The sequence below is a fragment of the Rhinolophus ferrumequinum genome, chromosome 25 (assembly GCF_004115265.2).
Source record: "Rhinolophus ferrumequinum isolate MPI-CBG mRhiFer1 chromosome 25, mRhiFer1_v1.p, whole genome shotgun sequence".
Taxonomy (NCBI): domain Eukaryota; kingdom Metazoa; phylum Chordata; class Mammalia; order Chiroptera; family Rhinolophidae; genus Rhinolophus; species Rhinolophus ferrumequinum.
Genome location: NC_046308.1, coordinates 18055914 through 18076915, shown reverse-complemented (window position 1 = coordinate 18076915; position 21002 = coordinate 18055914). Strand labels below are relative to the sequence as shown.

The 21002-nt window shown below is 37.9% G+C and overlaps 1 protein-coding gene across 3 annotated transcripts in view; it reads left to right on the top strand.

Annotated features, from left to right (window-relative positions):
- TTC28 (tetratricopeptide repeat domain 28) overlaps window positions 1–21002 on the top strand; it is a 624117-nt gene that overhangs the window by 199298 nt on the left and 403817 nt on the right. Inside the window, exon 1 of one of the 3 annotated variants that reach the window (XM_033097460.1) lies at window positions 5017–5790. The exons of the other annotated variants lie outside the window; for them this stretch is intronic. Coding sequence (XP_032953351.1) covers window positions 5764–5790 — 27 coding nt within the window. The 5' untranslated portion in view covers window positions 5017–5763. Of the gene's footprint in view, window positions 1–5016; window positions 5791–21002 lie in introns of those variants that run through there. 3 annotated transcript variants of the gene reach the window in all.

Sequence of the window (21002 nt, the reverse complement as noted above, 5' to 3'; positions counted from 1 at the left end):
TCAACGTGGCTGTGTGGCAGAATTCTTACTGTAACAAGTTATTTCAGTTTTCTATATTTAGCAAAGGCCTTGATATGCTGAAAGCACCCAGTTGTGCGAAATATCACTAATGAGGCAAAAATTTTTGGTCTCAAATATGTTTCTATAATACCTTTATCCCTTTACTTTCCTAATACCTCTTTATACTTCAAAATAATTTAGAGGTCTTTAGGAAAATTAGTATATTTTACAAATATTGTTTCACATTGAGTTTAATAGTCTACTTCTAAAACACAATAAATGTAAATAAGTATGAGGCTAGCTTTTTCAGAAATTTACCCTGTGATCAGTGTCAGACATATTATTCCTTAGGAAATCTTGGAGAAATTCACAACAATGAAAAGAGGAGTGTTTTCTTCATTCATTTCCTCTTTCTTGCTTTTTTTTCAGATTTGAATTGACAAGTAGTTATTGAGGAAAATACTATTTAAATAGACTGTTTTACAGTGTCTGCTTTTAGGGAAGTGATTTGCAAAGTGCTATGTTAAAAAATGAAGGAGTTGTAAAAATGTCTTTTAGTAGCTGCAGATCTGAGGAATTGTGTTCTTACTACCGTATGTGATACTGGATCTTTGAAACAATAAGTTAAATTACAACATTTTGAACTGTGTTAGCTTAGTAGCTCTGTATAAATAATCCTAATGAAGAAAGTATATTTGTATAATAGTAATTCCTTAAATATTTCAGATATAATTACTGATTCAATTTGGAGTAAGCAAAATAAATAAAGACACAAAGAAAAGAAATAAGATGATTTAAGATAGTATTAATATTTAAAGGCTTCTAGGTAATGGTCTTCTATTGAGTGATGCCTATTAAATGAAAGCTGAAACACTTACCAGACAGCAGGGGAAGAAATGCCATACAAAGAAGTGACCCAAAGGAAATATATCTAAAAAATTGAAAGCCAGTTTAAAGCCTTGTATCACTTTGAGGTTTTAGATTGATTCTGCCTTGTATGGAAACATAAATACATTTTCTGTCTCCTTTTCTCATACAGCCCACTGTTCTCAGACTTTCCCCCCTCCCAATTTAAATAACTGTCTTTTATTATGTACAGTAACATCAGAGCGTGGGAGATGGCTCTTCACCCATAGACCCATGCTTCGTATGCATATGGATTCACAGATGCCTTCAGAAAACCACCCTACAGGTTAGGAACCACAGTAGTTCCCTTAATTTACATATGGGAAAGTGAAACCTTGAATGCTTTAAGTCAGCATTCACAAATTATGACATGCAGACAGAATTTAGACCTACAGGCATGTTTTGTTTGGCCTGTTAGGATGCTTTAAAATTTTTTAACAAACAATTAAAAATCAGGACAGTTTTAGCTTCCCATGCAAATTAGGGAATCTGGCACTGTTGGAGTGATACTCTTGCATGACATCAATTGACGAGGGTTACATAGCAGCTCCGTCTTTTACATGATACATTTATCTACAGGTTTGTAATCCTCACAATTCCCTTTGTCTTTTACCTGACTATTTCACTTACTCATGTTGCCTGCCATGCCCTTCTGAAAATTTTTGTTATATAGCAAGTCAGAGGTACAATAGAAAGTACAAACTTTTCTCCTGACCCCCTAAGCAATTGTAGGTTCCTGCCGCCATCACTCAGGCATTGCGTTCTCGTCCTTCCATAGCCATCGACTTGCCATGTGGCATGGAACAGGTCATTTAACTCCCCTGAATTTCAGTTTTGATATCTGTCAAATGGTCATAATAAACATTTTAATCATATAAATAGTTTTAAAAATCTAAAGGCTTATAGAAAAATAGCCTCATAAATTCATAGTTAGTTTTTTGTTATATATTAGAATACTTAAAAATGCTGCTTCAACCCTGCCCTTTGCCTACTGCATCCTACAGGATAAAGTCCATATTTCTTTGCCTTGTAATGTTCCTTACCATTTGGTTCCACCATACTTTGTGGAAATAGCTTTTACTTCGTATGGAATAGAATTTCACTCATTCTCAGTTCGTTCTTCACCCTCACCCCCATTCTTTTATCCCCTAAGTACTGGGTACCTCTGCTGTGCCAGGCACTGTTCTGGGCACTGGGGATTTATGAAGCTAAACAAGACAAAGTTTCTCTCTCTAACATCTCATGCTTAAGCCTTAAATTTTAGGCAGGTCAATATTTTGTATCTTGAGTACGTTTTACATGTGCTTGCTTCCTTACCTCTTTTTCTTTCATTGTTTCTTTCAAAAATATTTATTGATTGCTTATTGTGTCAGGCACTATTCACTGGGTGTTGGTATTATGACAGAGCAAAGTCCCTGCTCCTTTGGAATTGATGTTTTCATGGGATGAAGAAGACATCAAATAAACAAACAATAAGATATATGTCATAAGGGCTTCGAAGTAAAATGTAGCAGGGTAAGGAAGATAGAAAGCAACAGTGTGCGGGGTCATGGTACCATTATTTTAGAAGGAATGGTGAGAGACACTCTTTCTGGAGGAACTGAGGGAGGGAACCAAGAAGGTATCTAGAGGAAGAGTGATTCCGGCAGAGGGTGCAACAAATATATGCTTGACATGTTCAAGCGACAATGAGGTAGCCAGTATGGGAGGGGCTGAGAGGGGGATAAGAGATGAGCTCTGAAAGGTAGAGGGGTCCAGATTCTGAAGGCTACTACTGGTGGTAAGGACCTTGCCTGTTGGCTCTAGAAAGAGTTATATCTCCTCTGAATTTTTAACTCAAATTCCTTTATGAAGCCTTCTTTGACCATTGCTATTTACAGTGATTTCTCCTTCTAACTCCTGGAATACATAACTGATGTGTTGCTTAACTGACTAAGGCAATGCCTGGTTGTCTTCTTATCGGTCTTCTGTCCTGTCCTAACTTTTCTGTAACTTCTCCTAACATGGGGACTTAGTTTTATACCTTTCTATCCTAGTGGTGCTTTGCGCCTCATTGGTACCTAATATATGTTTGTTTTGTGAGGCCCTGGCCTCAGATGTCAGCAATAGGAATTTGATATCAGTGTCTAAAAAAGAAGTGAAAGGGGCCGGCCCGGTGGCTCTTGCGGTTAGAGCTCCGTGCTCCTAACTCCAAAGGCTGCCGGTTCGATTCCCACATGGGCCAGTGAGCTCTCAACAACAAGGTTGCCAGTTCAACTCCTCGAGTCCCGCAAGGGATGGTGGGCTCCGTCCCCTGCAACTAAGATTGAACACGGCACCTTGAGCTGAACTGCCTCCCGGATGTCTCAGTTGGTTGGAGCGCATCCTCTCAACCACAAGATTGCCAGTTCCACTCCTGCAAGGGATGGCGGGCTGCGCCCCCTGCAACTAGCAACGGCAACTGGACCTGGAGCTGAGCTGCGCCCTCCACAACTAAGACTGAAAGGACAACAACTTGACTTGGAAAATAAAAGTCCTGGAAGTACACACTGTTCCCCAATAAAGTCCTGTTCCCCTTCCCCAATTAAATCTTAAAAAAAAAAAAAAAAAAAAAAAAGAAGTGAAAGGACTTGGTGATAGATTAGATATAAGAAATGATGGTAAGGTTTTAGTTTGTGATTCTGGAACAGTAACAGTGCTATGGACAGATAAAAGGAAAGTTGAAAAGAGAAATCGATTTTGAGGTAGATTGATAAATTTGGTTTGGAATTTATTGCACTTTCCATGCTAGTAGGATATCCAGGTTAAATTGTGCAGAATGGGATATGTCAGAACATATGCAGAGTACTGTTATTATTTGTGACTGCTACCTGCAGTATGTAATTTCAAGAGCAGGGGTAGCCTCTTACTCATTTCTAGTGCCTGGAACAGGTGCTGGCAAATAATAGGTGCTTAAATCATAGACACATAAGCGTTTTATCGAGATGAGAGGTAAGGTAGGTGTATGGCTATGATGCACATCAGGGAACGGCGTAGGCTCCGGAGTTAGGTCATTGTAGGACTGAATTCTAGCCTTACCACTTTCTGTGTGTTGTGGTCTTGGTTGAGCAACGACCCCTCTGAATCTCAGTGTCCTCATCTGAAAAATGAGGACCTTCCTTGACGGGCCACAAGGAAGACCTTACAGTAAGACCTTTGTTGCAGGGCTGTAAGGTAAGGAACGTAGGCATAAGCCTTAGCGTAGAGCACTGGCTTAAGAAATACTACCTATTCATTCAGCTATCATTGTTAATATTATTAAAAAGATAATGATTCCAACCTTTGAATGTCAGACTCTTAGGCTCAGAAAAGCTCTCAAAAGTAATCTGTTTCAGTTAACTGTTTTGGCTATTTTAATGACAGTTGATAATGTGGTATAGTGTTCAGTCTGCGTATAATCAGCCACATCAGCCAATGCATATAGAGCTCTAAGAGGAATGAGTGAAACATTTTGGAATTTGGACTCATAGTACATCAGTTACTATTATTGTATACATCAGTTAGTATTCTAGTAGCTCACACTACCCTTTATAGTCCTACCTATCAAAATCGTTGCATGGTGGGATAGGTGTTAGTAGACATGTTGGATGACAAATATTAATAATAGAATTACATAGTATTTTGTATTTAGAGACGTATCTCTTTAAATAGGGTGGAATTATTTTATAGAAGATGAATGAAACTCAATCTCCAAAGCAGTATTTTTATAGCAATAAAATAATGCTAAATTTAGAGAAGCAGAGTCGGCTTGATTATTTTTTTTATCTTGTCAGATACCTCAAATCTTTTTTCTTCAAATCACACATTAAGATTTTGTAGCATTTTGGTCTAAAGTCCTTTTCTATTCCCTTTTTTCTCAATATAACATACAAACCTAACTACATCTTTTGAAATGGCTTCCTGATTTTATCAGTCCCTTGTGAATCTGATTCCTTAGGAGCTTTTGGGTGCCTCTGAAACGTGTGTTTTACTTTTTGCTTTGGAGCAGATGTCGTGGCACTAAGACCCAGAAACCGTTTGCTCTGTGTGGCTGGAGCTGGGCAGGCTGTGCTCACACTGAAGGGAAGGAAGTCATTAGTGCAGACTGAGCTGTGGAGTTGGGTTCTTGCAGGATTTCCTTCCAGCCTTTCCCCACTAAGGTTCTTGGGAATTAAAAAAAAAAAAATCTAAACACACAAACCAAGTTTTCCTATTTACAGTGTTCAGGGAAGGGAAGGTAGGCATTTGGGGAAGGGCAGATCCTTTTCCCAACTTATCCAAGAAGGAAGAGAAAACAGCGTAAATAAGCTCTGATTACAGATCTTTGGAATTTTCTTTGCTAAATTTTACAAACGAGAAATACACCCAGAATTTTGGGAATTGCTCCAGGCTGCGCGTGAGGGTTTGATTGCTTGTCTAATTTTTTTTTTTTTTTTTTTTTGAGAAGAGGAGAAGTCGCCAAAAGGGGTTTGGATGGTAGAAGCCCGGCTGGGTTTCTGCAGCAGCTCGTGTTCTCAGGCTCTTCTCTGAGGGAGGGTCTCTGCAGCCGGCTGGGAGACCCCCTGTCGCAGGCTCCTTTTGCAGGCGCCGGCCGGGAGGGAAAATGCCCCGCTCTGGCAGGAGTACGCTGGCTTCTGGGACTTCCTAGCCCGGTGGGAAGTGTGTTTGTGGTTTGGGGATACTTTTCATTGAACTGAAGGCGAAAAGACTGGACTCTCGTGGGCTTTTTCTATTCGCAGTGAATATGGGAAAGAATTAGGGGGTGGGCGGGAGGCAGCATGACTCGCAGTGGCTGCTGCCCTGCATCTGCCCCCAGCCCCCAGCCCGCGTCTTGATGTTCCACGTATCGGCTGTACAAATATGATGAAATGGCAGCCCCGGAAGAAGGTAAGTGTCCCGGAGTGGGGACGGGGCCCTGATGCCCAACCCAGGGAAGGGTGACAGGAGGCAGTGGCCCTCGGGCCCCTCCACTCCTTCCATAATTGGCTAGGCGGGCTGGTCCAAGCAGCTGTGTCCCCTGAGGGACTTACTCCAGTCCCTTAGGGACGAGTTACCAAGTCTGGTCTGCGTCCGCTGCCCTCTTAAGTTTTTCCTTCGTGGTATGCCTGGACTCTCCGGGGTGACAGCTCAGAAACACTCGTTGGCTTTTGTAGCCCTGTGGAGCTAGTGACATGATTAGCTTTGTAGGAGCCAGCCCAGAGCTGCCAGGGTCTTGGTCGTGCCCCATTTCTGGAGGGCCGTTTGGGGCTGCACCTCCGATGCATTCCTGTGTCCCCGCAGGTGGGTGTTGTTGTAGCACCTACTTCCCCAAGGGGTTAATATGCTCTGAGCTGCTGGCAGCCGCTTCCCCAGGGCCCCGCTGGGGGGCGAGCATCCCCAGCACAACCGCCCAGCAGCTGGTTCCCGGGCAGCCGGGCCGCGGGGCCTCCAGCCCGAGCGTCTGGGGCCTGGCCCAGGCGGGCCTTATGCCCGTGGGGCTCCCGGGCCGCCGCGTGGGTCCACGCCGGCCATTGTGCACGGGTGTGTGTCTGTGCGTGTCAGCGTGCACGGGCGTGTGTGCATCGATCGTCGGGAAGAGGGGGAGGGGGCACTTTGCTTTTTGCAAGATTATTTCCTAATATGGCTCCTTTGTTGAGAACTCAAGAAAAAAAATCCAGTGGTTCTATCAAAATAAATTGCTATTGGTCCCAGAAATAACGTTTCTAAATGTGGGACTGGTCCCTACCCCAGGACGTTCACGGAGAAAGACAGCTTTCTTCAAGTTGTTGGCGGCTGTTGGTTTGGCTAGGGCTCCCTTTTGCTAACTTGTCTGACTGGCGCTAACTGTTAGGTGAACCCAGTGGTTCACTGCATAGCAGGACCTTTTCCCCTCCCCCCTACAAATACCTCATTTGGCCGTGGTTTTTATTGACATTCTTCTGAAGGAAAACATAGCGAACTGAATGTGCTGTGCCCTTCCCCAGCCATGACCTGTCTCTGTTAGCAGCTGCCTGGTGTGTTACTTGAACTAGCTAAACTGACTCTTTCTTTGTGGCATGATGTGTGATACCATGTTTTACATCAGAGCTGAAATAGAAATCATGTGTGAAATGCATGAGGAGATACTGTGCATTTATTTTATTGCTAGAGAACCTAACAAACCCCGCTTCAGTACAGCCTGGTGAATTGAAAGGTTTTCTTTGATATCTAATTGATACAATTTTGATCTCTGACACTTAAGTCATTTCTACCTTTCATCCTGAAGTCAGAATCTCTCATATATTCTCGTCATAGAGCTTCTTTCAGTGAGATTGGTTTCATTTATTTTAGTTGAGATCTGTGTACTTCCCCACCCCCACACACCCCCATAAAAATCAGTCAGAATGAGGAAAACCCATAGAAGAAACCATATAATTAAGCAATTTAAACAGATGCTGTGTATTCTAAAGCCCCCCACATTTCTTCTATATTTGTAAATTGCATATTTATGAGTACTTTTAAGATGTCTGTAAACTATACGTTCATAAATGTCTGTTTTTTCTATTTTACCCAATATGCAGTAACTCATGTGGTTAGTCTGTGGAAACCCCTCTGGGTACTGGTATTGCTTGAACCACGGAAGTATTATTCTTGGCAGTCAGGTGGATTTCTGGATGCTGGAAGATTCTGTTTCAAGTGTTAGGATTCACTCTGCAGTATTTACTCACTCTGTGATGCTTAAATTGCTATACCAGAAGGCTGTGTTTATTCACTGTATTCATAATCCCAAGTCATCATGTTATAAGGATCAGATATGATTCTGCAGAGTTCATAGAAGATTAAAAAAATAAGCTGAGCCATCAAATACTGTACGATTATTTGGTGGTGGCTTGAGAACAATTCTTGCTTCTTCTACATTGGAAATGAAAGCTTCCTTGGAAGAGACTCAATATTCAACTCTGGTAGGGCACCAGTAAGTCTTTACAAAGATTAGGTTTATTTCTTACTTTTGCAAGAATCCTCATATGATCAGATCATTGCCATGGTTTCTGGCTGGGTCTGCTAACACATTTGTAGTGGTGTAGCATGTACAGTCACATGCCATGTGTTTTGCCAAACTGTTTCATAAAAAAACCATTAACACTACAGATGAAAAGTGATACTGCATTGATGTGATTTTTAGCAAAGCTGGGAAGATCATCCATAGAACGCTGCCCCAAGCAGCATTTGTCTCTAGCTGGGCTTCATGACTAGGATTGCTTGGTAACTTGCTATTATAGTGCCTGGTCAGCCTCTACCAGTGCTGGCTTTTGTTAATTCTGGGCTCACTATAAGAGAGTGACCATAGGTTCTAGGTTTCTTTGTTTCTAACTGAGCTGGGATACGTGATTGAAGGGGAGCTTTTTACTCCTTTTTTCTCTGCTTACTTGCTGGGTTAAACTAAAAATACTAAAGATTCAAGATGTGGGCTCTGGAATAGTCAATTAGAATCTGCTACTTTTTCACAAAGAAACCCCCAGAACATGGTGTTCCTCTTTCAGGACCGGTTAGGAGTTTAGGACCAGTCTTCCAGAGCACAGTGGGCCTCCCACCAGGAGCCCTGTAATTCCCCTAAAAATCAAGATTCTGTGCAGTAGTGACAGCATCATGGTAAGAATGGAATTTAAGATCATGCAAATATCAGCTACCTTTTTTTTAAAAAAAATTTTATTGCGGAATATTGGGGAACAGTGTGTTTTTCCAGGACCCAGCAGTTCCAGGTCAAGTCACTGTTTTCATTCTAGTTGTGGAGGGCACAGCTCACTGGCCCGTGTGGGAATTGAACCAGCAACCCTGTTGTTCAGAGCTCGTGCTCTAACCAACTGAGCCAACAGGCTGCCCCAGCAGCAATCATTTTTAAAAGCACTGCTCTGTGTTAGACATCTCTACTTGCTCTATATGCCTTCATTTAATTCTTACCTGATGAGGTGGTAGGTGTTATAATTTGCATTTTGCAGATAAGGAAAAGATTTAGAGAGGTGAAATGATTTACCCAGAGTCACACAGCATGGCAGGGTCAGAGCTAAGATTAGACCAGGCCTTATTTATTTCAAGACATGTGTTCTTCATCATTGTACTTGGGACTTTTGATGACCAGGGCTCTTTATCCAAGAAACATAAAACCTGAGAGCAGAGATGATCCCAGTATTTGAAGGTTAGCCATAGCTTTGCTCCTTCACTTCTGGATACCAGCACCAAGAAGCTCTTCTTTCTTCCCTCCCTTTCTTCTGGAAGAAACAGTGATTTTATCTACCTCTGAATTCTTGGAGCATTTAGAATCTATAGCCTTTTAGACGGATGGTTTTTTATTAATAGTAACCGTTTTATCTCTTTATGTATATATATATATATATATATATATATATATATATATATATATATATATATATCTTTATCTCTTTATGAATGTATCTGGCCTCTCAATTGTACTTCAAACTCCTTGAGTTCAGGAAACATGTCTCATACCTCTGGTTTTGGTACCAAGGATAATATAGTTGCTCAATAAGTATTTATTTGATGGAAAAGTAAATAAAAATTATTACTTTGTAGAACTTGTATTTTTAGACTTTCTTATTCTAAGAGGTAGTATGAACTTTAAATATAAAAAAGTTCAAAGTATTTCAATTGATTCATAGATATTTCACTGTAGTGGTTTATTAAAGAAACCAGAATATTTTGGCACTCAGTTCCAATCTTTTGTAGACAGCATCAGGGAGGGGACAGCTAGCCTTTCCATAGACTCTCCCTGGCGGTCATTGTTAAAACGCACCACCGGATTCCGTGGACCAGGCTTCTGATCCAGTGTCACAGTCTTTTTATTAACATAACCTTATTGGCCTGGCAAAATCTACTTTCCCCTGTTTTCACGTTAAGAGGCTATCATTCAGCACATTATTTTTATCTTGTATTTGCAGAAATGATAGTAATTAAAATGCTCGTCTCATAGGAACATGTTTGTTTACAATTCTGAAGTGATTTCTGCTCTTTAAAAATCCCAGGATTAGTATCAGATAACGCTGTGTAAATAAAACTGCAGTCAAAACCTTCAGGAAAGCTACTGCTGATTGGATTTTCTTATTGCTTATCTACTGCTATTTTATTGTTCACACATAATAAAAGATCATTAATAGCAATGTGCCACATAAGCTACATTAATTATGTCACTTCAGAATCATATGATGTATTTATCTTGTTATACTTGTCACATTAATCTAACGTGAATCTGGCTTCTCTGAGGAAGCTTCATTTAAAAACCTTGTTTGGAAGCTCACTTGTAAGGATTCTGTCCTGTAAGTTTGTGTCTTGGAATAACTTATTACTTTTACAAAAGAGTACATTTAAAATCCCTGCACTTTCTCTATATTTTCTTTCTGGATTAGAAAGCTAAGCCTCACCTTTTATTTCAGCTATACTAAATTACTTAGTTACCTGCCTGAATGCTGTGCTAGTTGATATTATTATATTAGTCATTTTGGGCCACAGTTTGTTTACAGTATAAAATTAGACTTAAAAATAATCAAGCATTGTGGACAAAAGTCGTTTCAGAGAGAAGCCTTAGGAATTCCATGATAAAGGCCTTTCTGCACGTCCACTCTGTACTCAGTTCCCAGATCAGTGCAGCCTAGAAACCCAGGTTGGTTCTGGCAGTTCCCTGACTTCATCCCTGTCATGTAATCTTTCCCTCTGACTCCCCCCTGTTGTAGTTTAGCTCCTAGTTATCACTTGCTGGATCTATTGCAAATGGTGTCCTAACGATTTTTCTTTTTCTGGTCTCGTTGTTTTCCTTCTGGTTTTCCTTCGTATTCCTTTTAGAGCAATTATTCAAAAAAAAAATCTGCTCACATTATTCACCTTCTTAAAACCCTGCCGTGTCTCTCCATTGGCTAGTAGAGATCTCCAAAGCGAGCTAAGCCCACCTTGGTCAGAGGGTGTGCCGTCGGCTCATGGGGAAAATATGAGAACTTCTGTTCTTATGTATTTCTAAATCTAAAAGAATAAGAAAGAAATTAAACTTTACTAATCTTTCCATATAGTTGGCCGCTTGTGCCATCATTTATGCAGAGGCCCCAGGGGTTCTTCGTGGTGCCCACTCATCGTTCATGTCGGTCATTTGTTCAGCTTCAGTGTGCTGTGGTGTATTGTCGTTCCCATCATGGAAGGTCTTGCCGTAAATGATTAATTTTATTAAAGAGAAGGAGAAGAATGAAGAGGAATGTAGTGCAGGTTGTATAGTGACGAAGAAGATGGGCTCTGAAGCTAGACTGCCTGGGTTTGAATTCCAGCTCTGCTTCTTCTTTTTTTTTTAAAATTTATTGGGGTGACAATTGTTAGTAAAATTACATAGATTTCAGGTGTACAGTTCTGTATTACATCATCTATAAATCCCATTGTGTGTTCACCACCCAGAGTCAGTTCTCCTTCCATCACCATATATTTGATCACAGCTCTGCTTCTTGATAGCTGTGTAGCCAAGGTACTTAACTTCTCGTATTAGTTCAGATGTTTCATCCATTTAACGCGAATGACCTAACTCTTAGTGTGACTTTGAGGACGTAGCGTAAAATGTTTACCAGGAGTGCCTGGCACCTAAATGTGTTTATTACTACATTGTTCCTGCTAGTATCATTGTACCCTGCAATCCAGCTGAACGTGGCTCACCAGGCTTCTGTGCATTTGCATGTATTTCTTCTCCTCATATGCCACTTAACTCGCCTTTTGTCGCTGGTCATACCTTAAGAACTAAGTCGATCTTGTCCTTAGTGTCCCTTCCAGAATTGCTGGGCATAGTGGGCCACACCCTGCTTTAACCATACCTGCCTGGGCCACAGCCATAGCCCTGTACTATAACCGTTAGTACATCTGTTTGTACCCTTGTAAGCTTTTGAGAGCATTGACACAGAGTAGGAACTGAATAAGTGAATGTTTGAAAAATGTAATGTGTGTATGGAATGAATTACATTTATGAAAATGTCATGCAATTATGGTCAACGATCTTCCACCAGTTGGCAAGATTCTCTGACTTGCCCATTATTGGAAATGCCCAACTTGTAGGTTTATCTCTACCTATTTCTTACCCTCTTGGAACACCACTTTGACTATGAATGAGGGTGATTCATTAAAGGGCTAATGTTAACTATGCACCTGTTAAAAATAAACTTACGGTTATGAGGTGGTGGTTGTACCACATTGTGTGTGTACTAAATGCAACTGAATTGTGCACTTGAAAATGGTTAATGTTGTTACAGGAAGTTCACCTCAATTAAAACAAAAAGGGAAAAAAGTGAGTTATTTTTGACATATATCACAACTGATCGCAAGACATCGCCGTGGTTGTAAACCACTGGAGTAAATCTTTATTCTCTTCAGCCCTAAATATTTTTGATTTTGTAAAATTGTTAGGGGATAGTAATCTATAGAAAACTACTTCCAGGAACATTCGAGAAGCTGGGAATGGTTGATAGACTTGATAAGTAAGAAGTGAAGGAAGTCAGCGAAGAGGAAATTTGATTTGGCACCTTTGCTGTCCAGGAGCTAGCCAGTAAGCAGTGCCGGTGTGAGAGGCTACAGAGTTTAATTGGCCTAACTGCAAGAAAGGGCACCAGCAGCCACCTTCATTTTACTAGTCAGTCACAGTGATGACATACTGTGGAAAACACAGCGGAAGCAAGAGAAAACTCGAAATCCTGGCTGGCCCTGTCAGCTTTAGCTTCCACAGTGGATTCATTATATCATTAATAAGAACAATGTATGTCTCAGCTTTAAGACTTTGCTTTTTATTGATGTGCTAAAACCATGTAGTTTTATTGAAAGCTATAAAAATTATATCATTTAACTGACATTTTCTGGTTTATATGAAGCTTTTGTCCTGAACTTACTTGTTAGTCATCCCTTTTAGGTTTTTGTAGACAAGGGGAGTATTCTCATATGATTGAGCCCTTGAACTATATTCCTTTGGCAGTGTACTTTGTTTTTTATCTGCTAGAGCATTCTGTCTTTGTTAGTTTGAGTATTCTATCCTTTTAGCATGTATTTTAAGGAAAGATATAAAATTATATCATTTGGCTTACACCTTCTGTGTAATGAGCTTAGCATTTCTAGGAAAGGTACAATGAAATAAGCTTGATGGCAATCGTCAAAGCTGCACATAAGTTTTTTGCTAGTAGGTGTCTCTCAGTTTGGACTATTAAAGGACTGAAATTTCTCTAGCTTATATCTGGTTATGCAGGCCAAGGTCCATTCATGAATGCACCCATATTTCCAGCATTATTTGATTTGTGGGAGGTAATAGTTTGGATTTACATCATGTTGGAGGACTGAGATTTGTAGAAGCACAGATATTGAGGCAATTCTGAGTTAGAATAGTTAACATAAGGTCAAAGTGGAGTTGAGAGCAGGGAGATAATTGTGGGAACATATTGTGTTTGGGTACATAGGCTCCCAAACATGCAATATACATAGATTTGAACCTAGAAATGCAATAGTGGGCAGTAGGAAGAAAGAAACCCTTAAGGAAACTTTGTTGCGTATCCTGGAATAACTGTTATAGCCTATATTTGCATAACAACATTTATAGATTAGAATTTGTTTTTCTTTTTTTAATGAATAAATGATCCCTCACTGTGACTTATCCAGTGTAGGTATTCCTTGTTAAAATACAGTATTTTGAATCTGAAAACAAACTGAATGGCAGCTTGTTTTACGTAACTAAAAACCTTTAATGTCCATAACATTTATCCAGATCATCACTTCATTGTTCTGACAATTAATTGTTAAGCATATTGTATAATTTTAATATTTATAAATGAACAGAATAGGGATTCACACACACATTTTTGGGATTATGCTAATTTGAGCTTTCTGTGAAAAGCTATAATAATGTTTCAGCCCAGATCTAGCAGATATTTTGGAGCTATGCTTACAGAGTTGAGATTCAGAGGCATAAATAAGATTATGTTTTTGAAGAGTAGAAAGCAAATGTCATAGTGAGTGAAGGGTGGACCCATGATCATTTTGGTGTACTTTGGGTCTTTATTACTTAATAATTAGCTTTTTTCCAACAGAGAGTGGGCTAGAGAAAGAAATATAAAATTCAAACTACTTTATTGTTAATTTTGGTAAAGATATTTGGTAAAGAAATTGCTGATTTTTTACTATCTTTTACCTACAAAAATAGAAATTTACCATGGTTCAATTAATATTTGGGGGTTAGGAATGATGGTGATAAATATTGAAATTAAGACTAACATGTGTTTGAGGGATTCATCCTGAATTTTAATATTCCATAGTCGTCATGGAATATTACACTAATCATGGAATGCTACACTAATAATATTTAATTTACCTGTTAACTCTAATTCAGCTGCCAGCCAGCCCTTGTTAAATTTGAACTATTTTTTTTTATGTAAATTTTCTAAAGTGTAGTACGCATTTTTTGCCTCATTGCACAGAAGGTACTAAACATGATTTAAACTTTTCCTGATTACTCAGGATTATTATCACAAACATGAATTATTTGACTTTGCTAATAATATAGCAATACTATGCTATAATGTAGCTTTTAAGGGATGTCAAATTACTTGTTCCTATTCTGAATGACCTCAGATTGCCCTTTTGTTTCTTTTAAAATACTTTCATGCTTTCTTTGTACAGTTTTTATCTTCCTTTCCATGTTGCCCAAAGTAATGCTGCTGTCATGTGCCTACGTCTTGCAGTTTTGTTTTATGTATTCATTTCCAGTCTGTGGTGGGTAAGAAATACCCTGACTGAGATGAAAGTAAGTAGACACTGAATGAGAGTTTCTCTTATGAGTATATAAACTTTAGAGTGTGAACTGTGGCTTTTGGTTTTGACTGCTTAGAGATATTTTTTTAAAAAATGTACTTGCTGTTTTTAGGCTAGGTTTTAGATAGGTGAGGTGGTTAAATAAGTGACATTTTGATACATGAGATATTTATTATGCCATTGATTACTGAGAGTTAGATACAATTGAGGATGCATGGTCACAGAGACTGAAAACATTGAGTGATTTGATAAATACCACTGTAATTTTCCCTTTTCTGACTTTGCTTTGGTGTATCTGGCGTGCCATTTTTTTTTCAACAACTTGTGCAAATATATCTCACAATAAAAAACTATGATGGAAAGAACTAGTATTAGTTTATGTGAAGGGTAGAATTGTATATTCTAGGGAGTATATGTGATTGCCTTTGAGAAGAAACAACCAAGGAATGTGGGATTTATTTAAATATGAATTAGTTACAAATTAATTAACCAAAACATTATTTTTTAGTAACACAAATATTATTTAGTTTAAACAACCCTTTTTGTTTCAGCCTAGACTCTTGAGGATTTATGATACTGAGATTAAAACATTTTTAGGAATGAAAGAAACCTGAAGGAGCATTTAACTTTACAGATTAGGAAGCAGAGTGCCAGTAGGGTAGAGTGGCTCCTTCAGCATCATGTAGCTCCTCGGCGGCTGGCCCTAGACCTGGGTACTCTAAGGAAAAGGCTATGTCCACCGGGCTGTATTGCTTCTACTTGTCTGGGAGTTCAAAATCTAGGGTTGGGTTTGTTTGTAAAAAAAAAAAACAAAAACAAAAACGAAGAACCCCCCCACCCCCCACAGTTATTCAGATGATATATTTTGAAGAAACAAGAAATCTATTTGCTTTCAGACCCCTCTTCTGTGCATATTTTCCTAAAATTCCTTTGTGCTAATGCTTTAAAAATCCATAGTAATATGCAAATATGGTAGTAGTATTTGTCTGCTGTTTGTTAGGTTTGTTGGTGTGTTACCCAACAAGACATTCAGAAATGGGATGCCTATAACCTCTTGATGTAGCTGGTAAGGAGGGGTTCACGAAACGTCAGGATCATCGTCACTGAGAGGCCTAGTTTGCAGTGGAGGATGGGGTCAGTTTGATGGGGACCCTGAGTAGCCAAGAAGCAGCATTAAGGGAGGTCTGTGTTTTGGGGGGACAGGAGAAAAAGATAGTTGCCAGTGGAAATAGAGAGAGGATGTTAATCACAAACTTCACATACTTCATAATTTCAAGGAAGGGTCAGCTCTAGGTCAGAGTAGGTGACAGAAAAGGACCAAGAATAAGGGGGAAAAATTTAAGGACTACTATCAATAAAGATAAAGTAACTTATCTGAAAAGTAAACAGTTTATATAGGTTTACACAAATATGAAATAGACCTCATTGATAAGTAAATCATCAGAATGTCACTGTTCTAATTGTTTGTGATGATAGCTATAGTTCTCAAAAAATTTTAATAAACCATAGAAACACCATCCCATTTATAGTGGTCATGAAACAAATAATTTAGGAGAACTGGCCTATTATGGAACCAGTGTTTCTGAAAAGTAAACAATAATAACCGTGGGTAAATTATCCATGTTAATTTGAACGGAACTCTATATTTTTTTAAAGTGAATCCATAATATATATCTTTTCATTGCATCATATTAGATTAAGAATGAATGAGAATGTAGAATTCCTAAAGCTAATTTTTAAATTATTACAAACCTATAGAATATACTTCTGACACTTAAAAGTTGATTAAAATAGGATGGAAATGTGGAGAACGTGACTAGATTTATTTATCTTTTTGTTTAAAATTTAAATGTAAAAATTCCAACTTTAAGAGATACCAGTTAAAGGAAGGATCTTAAATTATAGGTTATTGACTATGTGTAATTACATATACAAATATAATTAACATTTATACTGACCGAATAAACAAGAGAAGATTAGTAGGCACAGAGGTTATAATCACCACTGATGAGTTTTAAACACTAATATAAAAAAAAGAACAAATTTTGGTTAAATAGAACCAGACATTTTTTTCATAGTTTAAAATATACATAATTTTTAAATGGATTCTGTAGTCATTTTAAAGGCTGTTTCAATGATATTCTTCTAAATAGGAATAATTTTAAAAATCAAATTTATTTTAAATGATCCAATTATTAAACATTTACTAAAGTTGCCAGAGATGCAAATATGAATAAAATAATTTTCTTCTAGAAAGCAGGATAAGACAAGTGGCATAAATACCTGAAATGTGAGGTTGCAATATGTTAAGGATCACCAGAGAGTGAGTAACAGGAGAGTTCACAGCTGGGTTGGTGGAAGAAGGGGAAGGGTTTGGAGTTCGGGATAGGAATTAGTATACCATAAGAGTCTCCATGGTGGAGTGGCATTTCAGCTAGACTTGGTGGGCTCATTTTTACCAGACGGAAACAGGGAGGCCAGGCCATTCCAGGCAGTGAGAATAATATAGGGAAAGGCAAGCTCTGAGCATATTTTTACAACATGGTAAGGAATCCCAGTTTGGCTGGAGAATAGACTTCAAATGCCAGCTGAAATCCAGATGGTAATTGGCCCCAAAGATGGTGAAATTAGGTTTTTACATGCTTATTCTTTCTAATGCTCGGTGAGTAACTGGTTTTTCTCACACTTTCTTATTAAAAGAAAATGAAAAACTGAGTAGACTGCAAATGATGGGATTTTATTTGGCTCTGCAAGGATTTTTATAAATACTACAGCAGCTGTTTACATGTTTTTCATGATTGCCCTATGCATAGCAGAATGAGTCTCCTCATTGTTTTATGGGTCAGTCTACATTTCACTCAAGTTTATCTTTGAATGTTTGCCATTCTCATTTTGTTTGTACTCTTTTGTGTAGTATAAGTTACCTAATGATGATAATATCATAAATTTGGAATTCCAAGCACTTTCTACTCGTAGGACTGTTAAACAGTGAGTTGGAGGTCTGTAGCACAATTTACAAAGCAACAATCTCTCCTGTATTTCCAAATAAAGTATCTGAAGGGAATGATATTTGCCAGAATGGGCTGTAGCGGTAAATTTAGAAAGTACAAGATAATTACTTGCAATTATGGCAATTTCTGTAAGGGAAATCATCTTAATTTGTTCCTACTAAGAAATAGAATCGCTCTACTCATAGCATTTGAATCTTAGGAGATTAATGCTCTGTGCCTTCATTACTTTGAATGGACATTACGGCTTTTCACTACATCGGAAATTACCCCTTTAATTCATGCTTCTGTTTGAATTTCTGTTAAGTGCAGTCTTCACTTTTAAAAAATGATATTGCAGAGCCCTTGTTGAACAGAACTTACACGTCCATCCTAAGCTAACTGTAAAAGAATAGTACATCTCTACTACTAGGAGAATAAGCTCCCAAAGAAGTCGTAGTTTGGATGGTGAGGAGTCTTTAACTCATACTTGGAGCATTCTCCTGTCATGCTATTCCCTGAAGATTTTAAAATTTAGATGGCCTTTAGGCTGATGGATAATTGCTGTGGCTTAAAAGGAATGCTGTGTCTCTGGGCATTTTTATGAAGACTGAATTCTGACTGCTTTTTTATTTTTAAGTATTTAATTATACCGTCTGGGAAAGGTAACCTGTATGTAGTTAAGACAGAAAATCGGAAGGAGAAGGATGGGTTTAAACCAGAATATAATTAATTGGGAAGAATATTGAACAAGAAATAATGGACATATGTCTACATAGGTGACAAAAGTGCTAAGTATGGGAAGTGAACTCATTGTTAGGCTATACTGTCTACAACAGTAAATGATTTCAGTCTTCAGAGCTGCTGGGGTGACTTCAATTCTGAGGCTCTCAATTAGCACCTGTTTCTTCACATTATACAAGAATTTCTTTTGGCTTCTGTGAGTTAAGGCTGGTGCCTTAGTACTAAGATTTCTGTCTCCCCTGAGGCCAGGTACAATACTTAGCAGCAATCAGAAGCCATGTTTAAGTACAGTAGCTTTTAGGCAGGTCAGGCAGAGCTAGTGAGATGCAAAAGCCACAAATGACTCAAGAGTTCTTTGATTTTGGTGTCCTGCCCCTTCTACTATGGCCTAAACTTGTAGTCAAACTTGGATTAATTGATTGAATAATTATTTCAATATGCATTTGTTGAGTCTATTATGTGCCAGATGCTGGCTATTTATATCATAATGAAGAGGAAAAATGAGTAATGCTATTAATAGTGACTCCATTATTTCAAAATTTGGGATAGTTCAGTTTATCCTTATGAATGTTTGCTAAGTAAGTTAGTAATTACTGAATTTGACAGAACCAACTAATTTACTAACTATAAGCACTCTAATAATTTATGAAGTGTTACACCTTAGGGATGCAGATTCAGATATAATATGATCCCATTCTCAAGGAGCTTATAGTCTAGACAGGAAGTCAGATGAGAAAATAAATTATTGCAATACAACATGATAACAATGGTACCACACATATAGGGTGCTATGGGAACAATGAAAAGCAGGAGAAAGAAGAGGAGGTGATGTGAGCTAAGCATACAACTATGTGTAGAAGTTTTCTAGATTAATAACCACCATTTATTTCTATAGTATGAACTTTCTCACCACTTATCGTTTCATTTTTTATTATAGTGATTTTGAAAAATTACTAAAAAAGTAACTAAAGTTTTAAAAGGGCTCACCATTCTGATTTCATTTATTTCCATGTTATAGCTTGATTTCCTCTTAAATACTTTTGGAAGATAAGTGTGCATTTTCTACATAGTCACCTCCAATTAGATTAGTTTTCACAGTTGGATTCTTAAATGAGTACCACCTCTAGCCTTTTTTAATTTTTTTGCCTTATGGCATAGTGTCCTTTTAAGAAATACTTCCATATACAGGTCTTTTGAATGTATTGCACCCATATTAATTTTTTCCTTATTTTTTAGTTGAGGAAATTAGTTTTTAAAGTATATTCCACTAGATTCACTGAGGAGGAAATTATTCTATGGTTAAATAAATTTAGAAGAGGTGTACACATTGTCTCGTTTTTGGAGATTCACTTGACATATTGTGAGGGTTCTCAGAAGACCTAGAATTAACAAGGAAGAAAGCAGGGGAGGAGAAGAGACTTCTTTACCTTTATTCAACTAAATATTTCCAAATATGACCTCGTTGTTTTTTTTTTTTTATAACATGAAAATATATTTTGGGAATTGCTTTCTTAACATCTTTGTTTTTGGATTAGGTATAAGAATTCATACACATAGTCAATATGGAAATATTCTTTTCCTATTACTGAAATTAATTAGAAGGAAATAACAGCAGAAAGAAGCCAAGAGAAGGAAATAAAACAAGAAGAGTATACGAGTAGAAATAGAGAGCTGTGAGAGAAACATATTGGTAGCGGAGAGGTAAAAAGAAATCTTGTAAAAGTTACAAAACGTTATTAAAATGTGACATAGTGAAATCCATTTATCAGGTTCCTGGATTTAACATCTCCCCAGAGATATGAAAATATTGCTAAGTGCCAAAATATTTTTCTCACGTTTAATTCTTTATAGTGTTTAAAACATTTCCCTACTCTTTTTCCTGAAAAATATTATGAGGGTTTCACTTTATTATTAAAGTACTAAAATTTTAAACAATATAAAGTTAGATAAGAGGGCTTGGTTCCCTTGGTGAATTTCACAATTGGGAAAACATTTTCCCTTCCTGACTTTTTAAGGGCAGATAAGTTTGAGGTGGTATGAAAAAATCTCTAAGTGTGAAGGTGCCTGAGTTAGTGTGAACTGTAGTAGACCATCTTTAATTCTTGAATGAAGGTATGAATTGTTCGATTAGTTGGTTACTTTTTTCACGGAATGCTGTTATTCTTTTGGAGCTCTACTGGGATAAAAGGCCATTTCTGAACTTGATCAAGGGGAGGTCTGTCCACCCTAGTCTTGCCGGATAGCTTAGATAAGAACAGGGATTGAGTGGTAGGCGCATGCTCTAAGTCTTGTCAGAATATTCCAGTTAGTCTTGCATGATTCGTCATCAAGTAGTCACCTTACACCAAAGCAGCCTAGGAAGTAGAAAGTAAGAAACTTGGGATGTAGAGATCCTTTGGGGTTAGAACGGAGCTGTATTAAGAATTAGAATAGCCCAATACAACTCCAACTAACTATATGAAAATAGATTCAGAAAACTCTGTAAGTTGGAGTTTGTATTTAATCAATTTAATTAATTAATTAATTAATAATATTCTCTGCTTAGTTTTTTAACTTTGTTTGGTATTTTAAGTTTTTTTTTTAAATGTC